This window comes from Musa acuminata, chromosome BXJ2-4 (assembly GCF_036884655.1).
Source record: "Musa acuminata AAA Group cultivar baxijiao chromosome BXJ2-4, Cavendish_Baxijiao_AAA, whole genome shotgun sequence".
Classification (NCBI taxonomy): domain Eukaryota; kingdom Viridiplantae; phylum Streptophyta; class Magnoliopsida; order Zingiberales; family Musaceae; genus Musa; species Musa acuminata.
In genome coordinates this window covers 33865111-33884826 of record NC_088341.1, presented here as the reverse complement: position 1 = coordinate 33884826, position 19716 = coordinate 33865111, and the positions used below count along the sequence as shown (strand labels likewise).

The window sequence follows — 19716 nt, the reverse complement described above, 5'->3', positions numbered from 1 at the left end:
TAACATAGCTGGAAAGTTTGTGATTAGATGTGTTAATTCAGAGCAAGATCAAAAAGAAGAAATCCAGATGCATGGGTTTCCATAAATTCTACTTTTTTGGGATTCAACATTAGAAAGCTGAAGAATATCCAGTACAAGAAAAACACACACAATCCAATTATGACAGATCTAGACAAGCACAACTTAACAAGGCAATGCATGCCATGACAGCAGAAACAATGCCAAAGTCTTGGACTGGTAAATGCTTTCATCCGCCATTAGACCAAAGCTTCAGAGGGAAAGGATGATGATGGCAACACAGCTAATCCACCTTAGTGAAGTATCGGACGGCAAATGCTAACCCCAAGATCATTACGGGCAGAAGGAACTGTAATATTTTGATCACGAACTCCGGGGAGTTATCAGGCTTATGGATTACCTGCTGCTTCTGTACGTAAGTATCCTTTGTGGGAAGAGTTGAAGCATCTATCTTTCCAATGTAGTATTTATCCATCATCTCCCGGGCAGCATTACTGTGACCGATATCTTCGAAATCATTGGTTGCATCTTTCCCTGCAAAGACATGCTTATTTATTGGAGTATTTACAACAAGGAAATCCATGGGATTTGATCCGTTTAGTCACACCTTTTTTTTTTCTTTTGATGAAGTAGAGAATAATGAGCAAAGCAATAGAAGAGGATATTGCGATTACCAGATGCTGTTAGCAGAACGTCATCACCACCAGGATGCTCGTCCATAAATTGAGTGACATCATAAACCTGGAGAAGACATCAAGGGGAAAGAAAGGGTGATCATCTTGATATAGGACCATATTGTAACATTTCACATCACAAGAACATATCATTGTGCTTAAAGAGCATTGGTGAGCATGCCATACAGATTCTCGAATTGTATTTGCTTCTGAGATACACTACCTGATTTAACAGTAAGCCATGAATGAGTTTGCAGATGACAACACTTCATTGCGGAAACACTGACCAAGCTAGTTATGAAACCATTGAAATATTGGCAAACATGGGAATATCAAAATTGATAATGTCTCACCGGTTGTCTCCAAAGAGACATTCTAGTGGTCCAGACAGTGTACACAATTAACAAATCAGGAGTTTGAGTTTTACTGTAAGCATTTGATAGGCATGCTATATGATACCTGAATGAAAAAAGTAAATTAGAATAAAACAAATACATTACATGTGAGCTTTCTCCATATAATCCTGATGAAACAAATACCCAGGGTCCATAACATGGGAAAAGATTCTTTAGATGAATTAGAACTTGCCAAAATTGGCTGTTCTGTTAGTAAGAGATGCTTGTCAGAATATAGAGGTGCTTGGTCCACGTGTAGAGGAAGAAAAAAGCTGAAAAAAGTAAATTAGAATGAAACAAATACATTACATGTGAGCTTTCTCCATATAATCCTAATGAAACAAATACCCAGGGTCCATAACATGGGAAAAGATTCTTTAGATGAATTAGAACTTGCCAAAATTGGCTGTTCTGTTCATAAGAGATGCTTGTCAGAATATAGAGGTGCTTGGTCCACATGTTGAGGAAGAGAAAAGCTGAAAAATGTAGATTAGAATGAAACAAATACATTACATGTGAGCTTTCTCCATATAATCCTAATGAAACAAATACCCAGGGCCCATAACATGGTTAAGATTCTTTAGATGAATTAGAACTTGCCAAAAATGGCTGTCCTGTTCATAAGAGATGCTGGTCAGAATATAGAGGTGCTTGGTCCAAACGTAGAGGTCGGTAAGTTAGATACTAAATTATGAGAACACCATCCTATAATGTCAAAATGAAGCCATAAAGAATGACGTGCTACTGATATATTAAAAATCATGAAACATGAGTTTGAATATACCACTTATTTGCATTGTTTTTAATAGAAGTCACAAGCTCTAAACTATGAACTTAACACTACGACTTGATAAATGATTGTAACCGTAGCCAACCAGCCTCAGTAAGTGTGTTTTACCATAGATTATTAGACTGTTGTTAACAAGTAAATTATGCATATATTTCCAAAGCCCACAAAAAAAAAGGAAATCTAACTGAACTAGCTCTATATGACATTCAACTGAAGAAATTACACCAGGGATCAATAAATTATTTTCGGAGTATATTTCTTTAAACTTTTAATGAACCTAAGACTTATTATCTATGTCATTTATGTCATCATCTTGATTACTTTTTGACATCTTGTTTTGCCCAATGCTGGTAATCATATATTGCACTTTGCTAAGGAGAAAATCTTGTCTCACTTGCAGAAAAAAGGGTTTCTGCTTGTTACCATTAGCATATGCATCAAATATTTATCTATTTTACTAACTAGGAGGCTAAACCACGACTTGGAACAAAAAGTAACATACCTACGTAAGCAAAACAAATAATGTAACATCTGAAAAAAAAAAAAAACTTTAGAACATCCAAAAAGGACAAACTACACTTTGCCCGTTTTGATCAAGAATGGCCAAAACAGCAACGACTTATGCTAGCAAGTGGATCAAGAATTGGAGGATTCTGAACTAAATGTTCATGAATCTTCATTGTGCCGTAAATGAGTTCTTTGCCGCTGAACTGAGACAAGAAGCACATCAGAAGGAAACACTAGAAGGTGCAAAATGATTTTAATTCAAGTTATAAGATTCAGTTGAGATTAATTTATTATCAGCACCATCGTGTTATGTTATTTGAGTCAAAATAGTAACTTGGGTTTATATTAGAAGCCTAGTATGCTCAAGTCTGAATTGATGTTTCATTCAAGATCATTAGTGGAATCAAACAGCTAAATGAAATGTTCTGTTACTGTCCATTGCACTGTAGCATGAAAAGCATCTGCTACAGTTACAAGAGGTAGAGTTCAGTAGATTTTTTTTGTCCCTCTAATTCTGGAGTCCTAGCAGGTTTGAGAAGTTTTGGTGGTCTGTGTACAAGAGGAGCAGTCACCCATTTATTGGAGAAGAAAATCAACAGATTGCCAGCCCTTCACTTTATTTATATATTCATTTATTTCTTCTCTTTTTTAATTCCACGAACCACTTAATCATTATACTGAATCAATCTTGGTGTGACTTTGCCAAATGCAAGGTCGATAAACCTATGTTGTTGCTAACAATTCCACTGGTACAAATTCTTTATCCTCAAAATGGAGACATTTTTGGTTGTGTATAGAACATTTTACAGAGAATTTTTTGCTTCTGAACTTTCAGGAACAGAACAGATTACGTGGAATCAATTCACCTTCTTCAGCTAATGATACTAATAAAGCTTGTTTTGAGAAACCTTTGAGAAGTAATTTGGTCTTAAAACAAGTACATTCAACTCATATTCTTCAAATTTAAACATAAAAGGTTTAATCTTGACTATTATATTAAATGAAACAAGAAAAGCGATGCAATGCCTTTGTTACCTGTTCTTAGAAACAACATGAGAAACAGTGTCAAACGGCCATAAAGGCATAAACAAAGATCAAGAAACTGATTTTGAAGTGAAAAAGAAACTTTCTAAAACTTGTCAGATCGTTCTACAGAAGCGAGACCAACGGAAAGCAGCCGACGACTCCTATAAATCCGTCTCAAAAACATAGATAAAAAAACTTATATTTTCGAAGTCCAAAATTTATTTAAAGCTTTCAGATCGTTCCACAGATACAAAACCAAAACCCTCCCAATACTCCCTATTTCGAATCAAAATATCCGCTTTCACACAGGATCACCCGCGAGCGGCTTTCTACCTACAACCATGCATGGTAAGTCGATCTATAAACTACCAATCTCTTCACACAAAGAAAAGATAAAAGACCTTCCAATGAAAAGAAGATATGCGGTGAGCTTTACCTTTCCGGAGATGATCAGCCAGCAATCTTTCGCACCCTTGTGCTTGGCAACCTCATCGAAATGGTAGATTTTGGAATCGGCCATTTTCCCTGCTCCAGAAGCTAATTGAGATCTCCAAACACAAAAGAAAAAGATATAACAAGAGAAAGAATCTTACTTGAGAGGGGGAAGCTGAATCAGATTTAAGTCTACTCTCTCTCTCTCTATATCTTTCCTCCCAAACTCTAATGAGGGCCTCACTCCGCAGCCTTCCAAGCTCGACGTTCCCAACCATTTAGCGCATCCATTGATACAGAAAATTACCAATCTGTCCTTGATTTCTCGGTACAATAACGGAGTTGAGATACCTAAATTACACATACATCCCTTCAAAGTTTGTTCTTTATTAAATATTATAAATTAAGTAATAATAATAATAATAATAATAATAATAATAATAATAATAATAATAATAATAATAATGAGATACATGGATCTTTTATGAACATAATATTAAAAGATAATATAATATTCTTGTACTAATTATAAGTTTTTTGAAGGGTAATATAATATTAAAAGAATACAATTAGGATCAACCCCAACATAATATTCATTAGGAAACAAAGGGCAAAAGAGACATTTGGGCACACAGGGGATAGGTAGGTGAGGTGGAGTCAAATAGGTATCTGCCAAAACATTGGGCTCGATTCCCTACGTGCATTTTAAAGTACCAAGAGACTCGATCTTGGCCACACATTAAGGCCACCTACTTACCTCTCTCTGTCACTGGCAGGCGAGTCGCGTCACCACCCGTCAGGCACCGGTAATCGCTGCAATTTTCCAATTCGTTTCTCTTTTTCCGTTTTCTAATGGGCGATTTCTCCACCCCTGCCCACCTCTGCCGCCGCCCGTTGTCGCCCGCCGTCCACGAGGCACGAGGGGATGAGAAGGGAGGAGGGAAAGGAATGGGAGGAACGGCAGGAGGGGGGAGGGAAGGGAAGGGAAGGGTGCCAACCTCCGCAGCCGTCGCTCGCCGTCCATCCATCGCCGTCGCCCGCCGGGAAGGACGGGAGGAGGGAAGGGAAGGGGAGGAGGAGGAGGAGATGGCGGGCTAAGCGGAAGGAGGGGAGAGGAGGAGGAGGAGAAGAGGGCGGGCGGCGGCGCGGCAGAGGCGACCGCGGTGGAAGAGGGGTGGAGGAGGGGGTAATTTGGGTAGTTTTAGAATTAGGGATATGATTTGAGAAAAAGTAAGGATATGTTTTAGAAAAATAATCTTTTTTTATTCTTTGCTTCGAGAATTCGATGCCGTGATGGAATTAGTGCAATTAAGTCAAAATGTTTGACTTTCGTCAAATATTTTTTGGAGTTATATAAGAAAATAATAATAAAAGTCCAGGTCTTGATATTAGAGTCAACATCGGAGACGTTTGAGAGTCCAATATTTGATCCTCGCTGCCGCTTTTTTTTTTTTTTTTCCTTTGTTCAGTTTGAGTTTGTGCTCTAAAGTTCAACGAGTTGATGCAGGAAGATGTTATTTATGAGAAAATTTTGTAGTAAGTCAACCGTTTTAAAAGATATTTCATAATGCATAGTAAAGAAACGAGTGGTTTGTGAAATTAATATACGAAAATAACTTTTTGTAAACTCACAAAATTGTTTCGATTACGGTAATTGATTGAAATCTAAAAGATTAACGTTGGGAGATGTTTACTTGTGTTTTATAATAAAAAAACGAGGCTAAATTTTTTAAAAAAATTGTGTTTCAAGTTTAAAAAATTTATAATAAATTTATAAAATTATTTATAAATTTATAAAATTATTTTTTTCTTGAATTTGTCTTTATTGCTCACAACCTTTACTATCGTCCTTTACCTTATGATTGATTGATTATCCTCTTTGCTTATAGCTCTTACACAGAGTTTGTCGTTGCACTTTTGTTATTGGTCGTGGAGGGACTATGTAACCTCTTTGCATCCCTTCCTTGCTAACGTGATTTTCTCATACTCTTTTTTCGTTATCGATCGTAGATGAGAAAGGAGGGGGTCTATGACCTCCATTGTTGGTTGTAGAGGAGCTATAAAGGCTTCGCATTTATCACGAGTCTAATGAGTTTGACGAGGGCCATTATACCTTTATTGTTAGATGAGTCCAACAAAAGGGGACGGGGCGATCGACATGTCGAAAAAGGGCAATTAACGAGGTATAGTGCGACGATTGATGAGGATAAAATGATTATTCTCAAAAGAAAAAAGAATGTCCAATGAGATTTTTCAAATCTGGGCTCTATATAATTTTTTTAAACTTAGGGGTTTTTCTTAAAAAATTACCCAAAAATAATCAAATGTGTTTTTGATTTTTTTTCCATCTTTAATGCATGCATATTTAACGAATTTGAAATAATTTCAATAAACCTCGAATAAAGGCATTTGGTTACTTTATCTTTTTGTTTTGTTTCATTTGATCCTAACTCAAACAATGGTTCATATCAAGATACAACCATTTATTAATCTTGCTGAATTTAAACCACTAATATTCATGGTAAATCGAATTTGTTGCGTCTGAACCGCTAGGGTTTAGACTTCACTGTGGTTTTGGAACTGACGATTCCATGGAAAATGGAATCACAACCGGAGTAGTTCCAAAAACCGTTAGTTATGGAGATGGATCACATTATGCTCCTTACGCGCGGCTCTTCTCCCTCAGTCAAGTCTTTATCCGCCGTTAACACCAACACCCATGGACACAATAGTTCCTCCAGGCTCGGCGCCTGCTCCATTTGCAGGATCACCGATGGGTTGCTTAGGTTCGTCATCCCCAAGCACAGTAACATCCGAAAGCTGTCAAACCTCTCCCCCAACAAGAGATCTTATGAACCCAACGGCTCCATCCTTAGAAGAATGGGTGGAGCAACACTAGCCCCTAGATGGCCCAACAACGGCTCCGGTGGAGGCCACACCGCTACCCTGGAGTTTCATGGGTGGTTCGGTCTCGCTAATAGTCTGTTTTCCGTTCTGGTGCCGATCCGGCGGCTATTTCTACGTTAGCCCATGAAATGCCGAGCGTGCCCGCGTCCTCCTCGTGTCTACGGATCTCGTCTCCGTACTCCGAGACCGCGAACCCTAATCCTTTTCCTCCCTCAATTTGTGGAGCCGGAGTGAAAGAACGGCAGGTCTCGCCATTCCCGGACGAACGGGCTCCCGAATCAATGGAGTCCCTGGCGCCACGCAAGGAAACGTGGATCAGGGCGGAGCGAGAAGGCAACGACGCCCTGCCCGTTGCCGAGGCTGGTGACTTGGGCGACCGCTCCTTCGCGACGAGTGAGCCTGCGAGCGATTTGAAGGAAGAGGTGAAAGGGTTTGTTTACGGAGATCCGGTGGGGTGGACGGTTCTGGACTCGATGGCAGCAGGTTGTTTTTTCCCTCCGTTATTTCTTTCTGGAGAATCTTGATTTGGAAGGAACTTATCGTGGCTAGTTTTCCTTTCTTTGTTTGGTCGAGCTTTTCATCAATGCTTCATTTGCTACGATCGTCCAGATTAATTACATAAATTGGTATCCCCATTTGTTGTTCTTTCCGATCAACTTCACTGGATAACCTATTTCTTGAATTCTTTAATCTATGTTGTCAAAATTAAATTCTTGGCTGTCCAATATCCTAATACCTACGGGTTGCTCAGTTAAGATGATAACAGGCTAGCTTTGCTTCAGAACAATTGATACTCATCGTATTTATATATTTGTTGGCTTATCCTCTTAACCATTTTCACTTTGTTTAATAAATAATTGCAGTGGCAAGATCATGTGATTATGTACTCTCTAGAAATGCATCTCTTCAAATTCATTTAAGAAAACAAACAAGAAACTTTCATATCTTTATTAGGTCTTTCTCCATGTATACTTTGGCTCTATCCTTTTAATCATTTAAAGTTCCATACACTCTGTTTTCTAGCTAATGATTTGTAAGTTTTGAATATGTTCTTATATGCTTAGATGGAAAAGGTATGTTAATATGCTTTATATGTACATATGTATATGTACATATACATATGAATATGTATATGTATATACATATAAATACACACGCGCATATATGAATATGTAGATGTATATATATATGCATGTACGTATATTAACATTTTATCTTATCTTCATCAACTGGACATTTTTTTGTCATCTTATCTTGATTCAGCTGGAATGATGCTTCTACACACACACACACACACACACATCCCTTCAATTCAAGACGATCGACTAAACAATTTTTTTGTCATCTTATATTGTTTCAGCTGGAATGATGCTTCTACACATCTAGTCAACAATGTGCCTGAAACAGACAAGGGAGTTCATTTCTCCCAGCCATTTCTTGTTTTTGGTGCAAACAAGTATGCCTCTGTCTACTTATATACTTTCCCTTAGCAGAGTTAAAATCACATTTTCAGAGATTTTTTGTTCTTGCATATTGGATTGATATTATCGAACCTGTATATATACATATATTTTGTATATAACATATTTTATTCCCACTATCATCCCAAAAGAAATAGTAAAAGAAGTAAAAGAACAATATTTGGGCAGCCCATATGGTCCAACCAGAAAGAGGCACCAAAGTGAATGATGAGGTGGCAGCAATGATCCAATAAGCTAATGAAATCTGTATTGGACAGGTACTATAACAATTTAGTAGTATTGTATGTGGCACTTCTGTTTGTTCCTCAATTATATTGGAAGTTGTTAATCCTTCTTATTTGTATAACTCTCTTTGATTATCAATTGGGCTAGTTTCCTGCAAATGATATTAACTTCTAAAGAGATTACTTCTAAATATGACTATTACAAATAGTTGTTATAAACAAAATGTCTTGATCATTTCTATTATTTGAGCAAGTTTTTTTATCTGCAAGCGCCACATGAATCTGAATCTGTGTGACAAAATCAGGCTTAGATCACTATATTCTTTTTATGATAGCTGTAATTTATTGTTATCTCACTATTTCCAGGTGATGAAGGCTGACAAGCAGTCAACGGAAAGTCCTGACAGGCTACGAGGATCTGCACGAATATATAGATCATCAATTAAAATTGATGTGCCTAATATTGTCTCCATGTCAGCATGTGTGGACCTAACTCTACCAGGAAGTGCTGGCCTCTGTGTACACACAATTCATCATCCTATTTACTTGGTAAAAATCCTTCGGCCCAAACATGAAGATCAAAAATAGGATCTTTTATTATTTTTCATGTTCTAGTTTATCTGTCCTTGTGACCGTCAGAGTTAGTATATCATTCCAGAAATAGAAATTTAGTTATTTTCATAAAATGTTTGAGATGATTTACAATTTCACATCACACTTCCACTTTAGGATTCATCTATGACAAGAATTATCGTTTTGTTCTGGGCACCACACAATTTCATGCCATTCCGATTTGCTTGCTGATTGTCTGGCATAAGTCGAAATTTGGAGTTGCACATATGTTGGCACCTATGAGATAGATTGACATAGCATGTGCAGATGCTACATGGGTACAGCATCGAACAACTTGGTAATGGTTGATCTCTACTTATTAGGACTATGAATGAGCCTCGGTTGTTGTTCCTTAAGTAAACCCTACTGGATAATCTAACCTTTGGAACCCAAGCTTGACACCGAACTTGTGATTACAAGATTCATATTTAAAATTTATATCATGTTGTGTTGTTACAGTATTAGTTCGGTGCCAGCCTTATGCATTTATCTTGTATCGCTGAGATGCAGCATGAGTTGAAGAAAAGCCCTGCCATTCAAGACTCCGCAGATAAAAAAAAAAATCCAGTTATCTCATTAGCATACAACTGGGAGGCAACCATTTGAAGGAAAATTTTCAGAACCTTGAGATGATGCCATATTGTATTGATCTTTTGATATGATCTCCATTTACATTCTCTATCAAGCTCAGCAATGCAAGCTTGTGTGATTTTTGGTTCATCAAGCAAACCATTGTTTTCTGTTGACAATCTAAATTCTCATGTTGTGCTCCTCCAGGTTGCTGACTCATGGTAGTCTCTGGAGGGATGGGTGGATGCTATTCGCCTTGTCTGCACCATTTTTACCCAAGGAAAGAGTGATATTCTTGCCAGCATCCTAACTGGTTGACCACCCGTATTTGAGAATTTGTTCTCAAGACATCATGTTATATAACCTGATGAATTCCAAGTATCCGAATACGTATATAGCATCTCCTCATGTCATTTGGTTGTTAGTTACCCATATGAACAAGAGCAGTAGTTTATTTCTCCGAAAGTTCAAGCCAAGTTTACCACAGATATCAGTTTATCCCCATGTCATTTCTGTAGTTGCTGATGCAAACACTGTGAACTTGTCGACTAGTGGCTTCGTTGTCTCTGTGAAAATACTATCTTATCTTACCATTCATGTTTGGCTGGACATTATCCAAAACTGGGCCACCAAAATGATAGAATATTTATGTTTTTTTTTTAACATCCCAGGTCTCAATCTTTAATCATGTTGAAAGGGAGAGCGTTGCAGGTATGTTCCCTCAGTCACACCCACTGTTCCATTCACCCGCAAAATAAATGTTCGTGAACAGGATGTGCTATTTTTTTGCAGCCCGGCTACACCAATGGAACCAAATTATGTACAGCATGTATTGGCGTCGGCAGGTCAAATCATTGCAGCAATAAATAATTGGCAGAATGCATGGGAGCCGCAGAGCGCGCCCGCAATGGCGTTATGGAATCATCAGGTGAAAGAAAGAAAGAACAGGTGATTGGATTTGTCATGTTATGGGCATCTTTGTATGAAAAGATTGAAGCTGGGGAAAAGAAGGGGAGCACGTTGGACCGCCAAAAGTTTCAAGGTCTTTTCTAATCATTGCCGCTGATACTGGTAAGGGAACTCTTCTTTGTCTTTATCGTCATTTTTTATATCGTTCAGATTAATTGATCTTTAATCAGACTGTTAAGTATGATTAAGAATAGTTTTGTGAGAGGTTGTTCGATTTTTTTTTTTTTGTGGATTTGATTGTTTAGGGTGAAAGCCAAAAGCTTTTGGATGAAGTTGATCCATACACACTTTTCCTTTTATCTCCTCGTCAAATTAGCTGGCTCGGGGCTCGACCGGGACAGGTGATCCTCAGATTAATAGTGTGCAGGATTCCCCTGACATTTCGCGTCCGCTGCTCCTCCGGACCATCCTAACTTCACGCTGTGCCGGCACCCCTCTATATAGTCCGGAGGCGCGCGCAGTCGGGGGAGATGAGCGGGGCCGCCGGAGGATGGAAGATGCCGCCTCTGCGTCTGTTGCGCAGCCGTCCTCAGCGACCTCCTTCCTCCGCCTCCTGGGCCTCCTCAAGCTGCCCGACGCCGACCCCGATCCCGACCCCTTCCCGACTCGCCACCTCGAGCTCGACGAGAGTGACGTGGTTTGGTCATCCTCCTCCGAAGAGCTCTCCTCCTCGCCCTCCCCGTCCTCCTACGACGACCGTGATTCCGTCGATTGCTTCTCCTCCCCGTCGCCTGGTCTCGTCCGGAGCTCTGTCCCGGGTTCCTCCTTCTCGCCCTTTGGCCGATTCCGCCGCCGGCCAGCGCCGGAAAGGTGCGGCCTTTCCGCCGCCCTGGCGGAGGACCGGCGTCCCCTGGTTCTTCAGCGATGCACAACCGAGAGCACCACGCGGCCGGTAGAGATGCCGGAAGGGAGGGCAGTGGAGGCTTTGGTGGCCGGGAGGGTGGCCCACCATCAGTCAGCGCCGGTTAACGTCCCTGTGTGGCCGAGGTGGAGGAGCGAGCGGAAAGATGATGTCTTGGATGGATTGGAGGAAGAGGAAGGACGGGAGGGCGAGGAGGAGGAGATGGTGCCGCCTCATGTGATCGTGGCGAGATCGCACGTGATGACGTTCTCGGTGTTCGAGGGCGTGGGGAGGACCCTCAAAGGGAGGGATCTCCGGCGGGTGAGGAATGCCGTGCTGCAGAAGACCGGCTTCCTCGACGTGTAAAAGGCCAAAAGCCACCGCCTTCCCTCCCTCTGCTTCATTTCTTTTAAGTTCCTTGTTTGTGTGTGCACGTTCTTCCTGTTCATATAAGGAATAACCAGTTGAAATGTGGCTCTTTTTTGTGGTCCATGACTGTTCAAGTGTAGTTACAGGTTTATGGATCCCAAGAATTCTCATGATGTCAATTTGCTTTGCCTTTATTTGTTTCCCTCAACTTGTACACATACTTATTGTTGGTGGGTTGAAAGATTTAGTATAGTTTTCTCTGTCTTCCTATTAGCAGATAATTTTGTTACTTGTTTGCTAGATGTTTAATCTTTTCTATATGGTTCATATATTCCTTCCCTCTTTCCGTTCATTTGGTCAAGAAAATGAAACTTTTGAGCAGCCAATTCCAGATATTGGTTGGAGAGTTGAAACATAGGTGGTAGAATCACAAATAAGATTGCAGGCTTCATGTTCTTCAAATAGTTCTATTGATTTGATCAGTTTGGCTGTCAGTGTAGAAAAGCTGAACCCTTTAGTGTGGATCATTCTTTATCTTTTGAGGTTGTGGCCTTTTCTGCTCCACCACTTCTTCTCTCAGCTCAACTTGTGATCCATATAGCCTTCTCATGCTGACATCCAAATCAGAAAGAAACATATCATGTTTCAAGTTGTCTCCAATAATTCTGCCTCGAATGAATCTTTCTATTAAGAAGCAGAAAAGGTTGATTTTTTTGGTTTTAGCTTATCACCTACGATTTCCATGCTGCATCTAACACGATCTCTTTTGCAGATGTAAACACATGCCACCACCTTTTATTCATTTCTCTCAGCCACAATTCTGTCATCAATGGCTTTATCTGAAAGAAAGTGAGCTGGTACTGTATTTGCTTGCATAGAAGAAATTTTGGTAGATGATGATGGCTTTGGAATAACTCGAAGAAAGTTAAAAGAAGTTATGGGGTGATGATGCCATGAAAATGCTACTGCAGAAAGTCTAGGAGTTTTCTCCTCTCTCTCAATGTGAGAGTTGGTCAAAGGACCAAAAAGAGAACATAACCTGATGAATGAAACAGGTATGCTGTTGCATCAATTTATTGCCAAATGTTCATCTAATTCGATTCTTACATTTTTGTCTCTCAGGATACTTGTTGTTGAATTGGTGGAACTGTTATGAAAATAATTGAGGAAAAAGAAAAAGAAAAATAGGTAGAGGAAGATGTTGTCAAGGATTACCTACCTACCTACCTATGATTAGAAGATCAATTGTGCACTAATGTTAAAGCATGTAGCCATGCATGCATCCTGTATGTAGCCTCTTATCAAATACGGGATTTGAAGAAAAAGATTATTTTTATGACTCGAATTTTAATTCTTCATATTACAGACGAGCAATGTTTCTAATAAGATTTGATTTCTTAGATCGTAATATTGTTCGAACATGTAAAATCTAAAATTACTGCTGATTGCTTTCTCTGCCTCTTTTTCTGACCTTTTGCCGATGATATATTAGCGTCGATCCAACGTGAATCGATCGTGTCGGGTTCGACCAAACCCTAAAGCAAAGAACTCCACAGTGTAGACCAAGTGACGTGGAATTGGGACCGTAACAGCGGTCGGCTTAATATCTATCAGTCTAAGATCAACGGCTAACGTCATCTTTTCGCCCCACCATTACCGTATCTTTTAAGATGGCATTAAATGGCAACGGTCGGCTGCACCCAACGGTCACATTTTCCTTCAAATTTTGAGCTGTTTTGGGACCGAAATGGCGGAAAGAAGACAAAACGGGCAAACACAGAACACAAAAGCAAAGAAACTCTATAGTCTCTCCTCCCCTCCCTTCTCCCCGGTCCACGATTCTTGGAGGTATGCGCGACCGAAGCCCTAGCCACGAAGCCTAACTCCCAGATCCTTCTCCCCTCTCCTTTGTTTGCGGGTCCAAGATTCGGAGGTGGAGAGGACCCCGTCACCTTTGCTCGAACCGGTGATGGACGACTCCTTCGATTCGATGGTGTTGGTCTCGGGGCCCAAGTTCGTTCTTTGGGGGCTCGGCCAAATGGCGTTCAAAGGTCATCTTTTTCTTTCCCTTGATCTTTTTTTACTTCGATTTGGTATGGGGGTCGTTGCTGTTTTTCGGTTCTTGATGGGGGAAACTAGGGTTTTGTCATATTTCTTCGAGGAATTAGGGTGATTTTGTTTGATCGCTCGACTTGGATCTCCTGTTACTATGGTTGACTAAGAAACGTCCGTTTCTTGTGCTGTGATCCCTATTATGAAGGCTCAGTAATTCCCTTTTTATATAGCTTTAGGATTTTGGGTTGTTTGAAGTGGATATCACTATCATGCGTGCTTTAATTTATCTCAATGTTGAATTTCTTTGTATATTCTTTCATGGTTGGACTGCATTTCGAGTTCTTTATTTCTTTTTCTTGGATTGTCTTTACAGTACACTTGAATTAGAGCTAATATTTGATACCCTGATGTTCTGCTGTAATAGACGAATTGTTACGTGTGATTTATCTGAGCTATAATTCACTTTTTTTTTTGCTGAAAAAAATGAGATTTTTTTTGCTGCTTCTGATTCTTTTCATGCTTATGCTACACCAGATGATGTTGTAATGTTTGTTAATGCGGGAGGCCACGAGATACATGGCCAAGATTCCCGTGTGAGGATTGATGGCGATTCTTGCTTTCAAGGTGGAGATGTAATAGAGACCAACGAGATGATAATAGAAGGTGGCGACTGCCCATCTCTTTATCAGTCTGCGCGGTATGGAGACTTCTGCTACAAGTTTGATAGTCTTGCTCCTGGGGACTATTTCATGGACTTGCATTTCGCGGAGATCGTCAATACAAATGGTCCTAAAGGAATTAGGGTGTTCAATGTATATGTGCAAGAAGAGAAGGCAAGATATAAATCGTTATCCTTTAATATTATTCTGCATAGATGTGTGGTTTCTGAGAGATTCTTGTCTGTGTTAGAATTGCAGATATTGTCTGGGCTTGATATATTCTCTGTTGTTGGAGCTAATAAGCCACTGCAGCTAGTTGATCTCATAGTTTCTGTGGTGGATGATGGGAATATTTTGGTAAGATTTGAGGGACTTAGTGGGACTCCAACAGTTTGTGGGATTTGCATCAGAAAAGCACCAGCCTTATCAGGTACAGTAGATATATGTTCGTGAATCGGTTCCTTCCCTTTTTTTTTTTTGGGTCTCTTTTAACTTCTGTGGACTCTTTGTAGCAGACTTGGCGAAACCTGAACATCTTACATGTATCAAATGTGCCACTGAGATAGAGGTTTCTCCACTTAAGGTCAGGGAACAAAGGTTTTATTAGAATTTTTCATCTTCATAATAGGGAGTTGATGTTTGTCACTGAGATCAATTCATTTTACTATTGCAGAATAAATTTCAAAATAGAAACATTGCTCAGTACGAGAAGAAAATACAGGAGCTAACCAGTGAATGTAAAATGAAATCTGATGAGTGTTATGAAGCTTGGATGTCACTGACAGATGCAAATGAGCAGCTACGAAGGCTGAACATTGAGCTTGACAATAAGCTCTTCCAAAATGAAACACTTGGTAAGAAGCTAACTTGCCTTTGGAATTATATCCTTAAACAAATTTGCTAATTTTTCTTGCTCCCAGAACAAAATCTTGAAAGAGAGATGGAGAAATTTAGAGATACCTCTGAAAGGTACAAGAATGATAAGAAGGTTTGGTCTGCTGCAATCGCTAATCTGGAAAAAAAGATTAAGGTACAGATGCATCAGATCTGATAGTACATCAATGAACTTTTGACAAGTAAATATAGAGCTCATTGTAAAGCGAATTTGCTCATGGTACAACCCTCCTTCCTACATCAGGCCATAAAAGAAGAGTACACTCAACTTTCTCAAGATGCACATGATTGTGCCAACTCAATTCCAAATCTGAATAAGATGACCATTGCGGTTCAGGCCCTAGGTATGTTTCCACAATTATATCTGACTTGACATACCCAGCAATCACCACACAGAAAGTTTCTTACAAAGATTTATATACATAGTTGCACAAACTGAAGATCTTAAATTGAAGTACAGCGAGGAGATAGCCAAGAGAAAAAAGCTATATAACCAAATCCAGGAGGCAAAAGGTACACACATCTCTTTCTCATTTATTGACTTATCTGTCTCACTCTATTGTTTGCATAATAAAAGCTTTTTTAATTATCTCAGGGAATATCAGGGTGTTCTGTAGGTGTCGCCCTTTGAGTAAGCAGGAGGTTTCAACTGGTCACAATGCTGTTGTAGATTTTGATGCAGCAAAGGATGGTGAAATTGGAATTATGAATGGTGGAGCGACAAAAAAATGCTTCAAGTTTGATCGGGTCTATACTCCAAAGGATAATCAAGGTATTCATAGAAAAAAAAATCTATTTTTTTACTGATAAAAGAATCGACAACCTCTGCAAAAATAACTTGAACTCAGATTTATAATTAGAGTGAACTTGATGAAATAAAGATGAATTGTATTCATAGAAAAAAAAACTATTTTTTTACTGATAAAAGAATCGACAACCTCTGCAAAAATAACTTGAACTCAGATTTATAATTAGAGCGAACTTGATGAAATAAAGATGAATTGCATTAAGATGATAACAGGTGTACTTCATTGTACTTAACTCTAGCACATAAGATAATGCACCGAAATCTAAAGTATGTATTTGTAAACAAACGTTATACAAGTTAGTCACAGAAGGAAATTAAATAAAGGAAAGTGTTACAGGATCCTGATTACATGGTGTACACTGTTCTTAGGGTGGTCTTGTCCTGATTTGACTCTGCCATGTGAGGAGACAAAATGATACAAATAGATAGATTATGATCAATGTGTAATTGTATTGGCACAACCAGATTGTTTCCTGATGCTGCTGGAATAATCTTCTCATGATGAGCAGCTGACGTTTACGCGGATGCTTCACCCTTGGTCACATCAGTCCTCGATGGCTACAACGTGTGCATATTTGCATATGGGCAGACTGGAACGGGGAAGACTTTCACAATGGAAGGAACTGAGCAAAATAGAGGAGTTAATTACAGAACTCTGGAGGAGTTGTTTAAAATAGCTGAGGAAAGGAATGAGACATATTCCTATAACCTTTCTGTGAGTGTTCTGGAGGTGTACAATGAGCAAATCAGAGACCTGTTGGCAACATCTCCATCAACAAAAAAGTACAACTCATTTCTGAGAGTCTAAATAACTGGTTTGTGCATGGGTTCCTCAAATGCTTACTTACTTTTGCATCGTTTATTCTCTTTTCCAATTTAGGTTGGAGGTAAGGCAGGCAGCTGAAGGGTTTCATCATGTGCCAGGGATAGTAGAAGCTAAGGTTGAAAACATAAAGGAGGCTTGGGATGTCCTGCAAGCTGGGAGTAACGCCAGATCTGTTGGATCTAACAATGTGAATGAGCATAGCAGCCGATCTCACTGGTCAGTAGCAGCTGGATGTGCATTATTTGTTTTAGTTTTCTTAATCATGGTGTTTGCTTGTTTATATGCTTAAAAAATGATCGGCTTTGATACCTCAGCATGCTTTGTATAATGGTGAGAGCAAAAAACTTAATGGATGGAGTCTGCACAAAAAGCAAGCTTTGGCTTGTGGACTTGGCTGGAAGTGAGAGGCTGACAAAGACAGATGTACAGGGGGAGAGGCTTAAGGAAGCCCAGAACATTAATAGGTCACTCTCTGCCCTCGGCGATGTCATTTCTGCTCTTGCTACCAAAAACAACCACATTCCTTACAGGTTTGAACATATTATATCGACCCCTTGGAAATATTGTTGTGTTATTGCCTTCATAACCTAACAAAATTTAAAATTTTTTTTTCAGGAATTCCAAGCTGACACATTTACTGCAAGATTCACTAGGTAGTCTAACAAAGTATATCTGAATGTTTAGCATATCCCTCCATGTGATTCACCAAACATATGAATTCAGCAGGTCTTCTTCAAATTTCTTTTCACCTGTATATAACTATTTAGTTTCTTTTCATGTAATGCAGGAGGTGATTCGAAAGCTTTGATGCTTGTACAAATTAGCCCCTCAGAGAACGACCTAGGAGAAACTGTCAGTTCTCTGAATTTTGCAAGTCGAGTACGGGGAGTAGAATTGGGTCTTGCAAAGAAGCAGGTTGACACAGTTGAGTTGCAAAAGATGAAACAGATGGTAAGTGTTCCATTGCATCGTAAGTGCATGATGCTAACTAGCAAATGCATGCTTTCATAAATTTCTTTCCGTTTAAGTACACTAGGTACTTTCAGATACATCACTTGCTGCGTATATTTACCCTGCTTGTAATTTCTGTTGAAGATTGATAAAGTAAGGCAGGAATCTAGAACTAAGGATGAGTCATTGAGGAAGCTTGAAGAGAACTTTCAAAATCTAGAGAACAAATTGAAAGAAAAAGAACAGCTTTGCAGGACTCTCCAGGAGAAGGTACTGAACATTTATATCAAATACTATGCCCAGCTCTTGTTCTCTTCAAAGCTACTGACTTTTATTTCCTTGTTACTCTTGTAGAACAAAGAGCTCACAAACCAACTGGAGTCAAACACTGAATCACAAAGTTTGTCAGAGAGAAAACAGTGGCAACTCATTGAGAAATTGAATGGGAAGGAAGAAGCTTATGCTGTGCTTCAGCAAAAAGTATGATTTAGATAAACCATAAGCACATTTCATTGTCTTTACTGCTAACTGATGGCATTACCAATCAGAGAATTGTATTTCATTTGTTTCAGGTAAAAGAGATGGAGTGTAAATTGAAGGATCAACAACACTCTGAATCTGTTATTCTTCAGCTAAAGGTTAGTACAACCAACAACTTTTTTATAGTTCCAACAATGAAATGGCTGTATTATTTGACTTCTTTGCTTTCAACTATAATGTTGTCAAACAGGTTAAAGAGCTTGAATGCAAACTTAAAGAACAAGCACACTCTGAAAATGTAGCTGCACAGAAGGTAGTTTTGTCAACCAATACTCGGTTCTTCTCTCCAGCATTTAATTCACTCATTAACAACACTTTTCAAATGTTTACAGGTTAAGGAATTAGAGTACAAACTAAAAGAAAGACTACAATTTCAGTTGAATCTTGAACAAAAAGTAAGGGATGTGGCAGGAAGATGTTTTTATTTTCCTTTTACTAAAATTTAAAAGGTGTAGCAACTAACAAGCATTAATTCACAGGTCAAAGAGCTGGAAAACAAGCTAAGAGAACAGAAAGAAGAACAAGACTCCATGTTACTATTACAGTCAGCAGATAGATCAAGAATTGCAACACCAATAGAAGGAAGATCATTTTCGAGTAATGAATCAACAAGTCATACAGACCCTCAGATACTGAGAAATTCAAACTCCTTAAACAAGCCAATGACAAGTCAGTTTTCCTTCTTACTTAAAGGAGTAGAATCTCTTCATGAGATCAAAAGGAAAAGAGACAATAGAAGTGCGTCTGTCGAAAATGAGAATGTTATTTCATCAAGCTTAGTAGAGAAGAAGATGGCACCGACTGAACTCAGCAGAACTAGAAAAGTTGATCCAGCAAAAGCATATGGAAGGCTAACTAGGACAACAAAGGTCATTACAACACAAAAACTCTTTCTTCATGGCAGAAATAAGAAGGAACAGCAAGATGGTGCAGCCAGGGAGAAAGATAAGACGAGAGCCTGGGTCTAGGTAGTCCATCATATGAGAACATGATAACCAGTATGGAGTCATTATATTAAGTTGAAATTTAAGTTGTTCTCAACTGTATCTTGTTGTTGAAGCCAAAATGCACATTTGCATTGTAACTTAGAAGCATTATGAATTTTATGTTGATTTTTATCTGCCAAAATACTTTTTGAGCAGAATACAAAATTCTTCTGCTGTTTTCT

General features: G+C 39.1%; 3 protein-coding genes across 8 annotated transcripts; 2 read left to right on the top strand and 1 right to left on the bottom strand.

Annotated features, from left to right (window-relative positions):
* Window positions 1–48: 48 nt before the first annotated feature.
* LOC135610443 (cytochrome b5-like) lies at window positions 49–5015 on the bottom strand. The gene is made up of 5 exons (XM_065104954.1): window positions 4600–5015; window positions 4004–4193; window positions 3847–3935; window positions 693–759; window positions 49–552 (listed from the first exon to the last, which is right to left on the bottom strand). Exons 3-5 carry the CDS (start codon window positions 3928–3930, stop codon window positions 302–304), a joined length of 402 nt encoding a protein of 133 aa, XP_064961026.1. The 5' UTR covers window positions 3931–3935; window positions 4004–4193; window positions 4600–5015; the 3' UTR covers window positions 49–301.
* On the top strand, window positions 4633–19632 carry LOC103975880 (kinesin-like protein KIN-14E). Of its 6 annotated transcripts, none has more exons than XM_065104948.1 (26): window positions 4633–4648; window positions 8110–8205; window positions 8821–9003; window positions 9844–10347; window positions 10429–10707; window positions 10851–12870; window positions 13308–13866; window positions 14405–14703; window positions 14788–14959; window positions 15045–15112; window positions 15203–15383; window positions 15450–15559; window positions 15668–15767; window positions 15850–15936; window positions 16019–16195; window positions 16741–17014; window positions 17112–17273; window positions 17372–17587; window positions 17673–17710; window positions 17845–18008; window positions 18153–18278; window positions 18363–18488; window positions 18581–18646; window positions 18739–18801; window positions 18881–18943; window positions 19028–19632. In XM_065104948.1, the coding sequence occupies exons 7-26, from the start codon at window positions 13785–13787 to the stop codon at window positions 19514–19516; spliced, it is 3063 nt and encodes a 1020-aa protein (XP_064961020.1). In that variant the 5' UTR covers window positions 4633–4648; window positions 8110–8205; window positions 8821–9003; window positions 9844–10347; window positions 10429–10707; window positions 10851–12870; window positions 13308–13784; the 3' UTR covers window positions 19517–19632. The 6 variants fall into 6 exon arrangements, with proteins under 6 accessions (XP_064961020.1, XP_064961019.1, XP_064961023.1 ...); XM_065104947.1 differs by lacking the exon at window positions 4633–4648 and adding an exon at window positions 6508–7232; XM_065104951.1 differs by lacking the exon at window positions 4633–4648 and adding an exon at window positions 6508–7232 and having other exon boundaries at window positions 8110–9003; window positions 10851–10946; window positions 11050–12870.
* LOC135608755 (protein S40-7-like) lies at window positions 11096–11812 on the top strand. The gene has a single exon (XM_065101793.1). It carries the CDS (start codon window positions 11096–11098, stop codon window positions 11810–11812), a length of 717 nt encoding a protein of 238 aa, XP_064957865.1.
* Window positions 19633–19716: the final 84 nt, after the last annotated feature.

Coding starts and splice junctions, on each gene's coding strand:
- LOC135610443 (XM_065104954.1), bottom strand. CDS start 3,930: ATGGCCGATTCCAAAATCTACCATTTCGATGAGGTTGCCAAGCACAAG. Junction 760..3,846: donor GGCTGATCATCTCCGGAAAG/GTAAAGCTCACC, acceptor TGTCTTCTCCAG/GTTTATGATGTCACTCAATT. Junction 553..692: donor CGTTCTGCTAACAGCATCTG/GTAATCGCAATA, acceptor ATGTCTTTGCAG/GGAAAGATGCAACCAATGAT.
- LOC135608755 (XM_065101793.1), top strand. CDS start 11,096: ATGGAAGATGCCGCCTCTGCGTCTGTTGCGCAGCCGTCCTCAGCGACC.
- LOC103975880 (XM_065104948.1), top strand. CDS start 13,785: ATGGACGACTCCTTCGATTCGATGGTGTTGGTCTCGGGGCCCAAGTTC. Junction 15,384..15,449: donor CTTCCAAAATGAAACACTTG/GTAAGAAGCTAA, acceptor TCTTGCTCCCAG/AACAAAATCTTGAAAGAGAG. Junction 15,768..15,849: donor CATTGCGGTTCAGGCCCTAG/GTATGTTTCCAC, acceptor TTATATACATAG/TTGCACAAACTGAAGATCTT.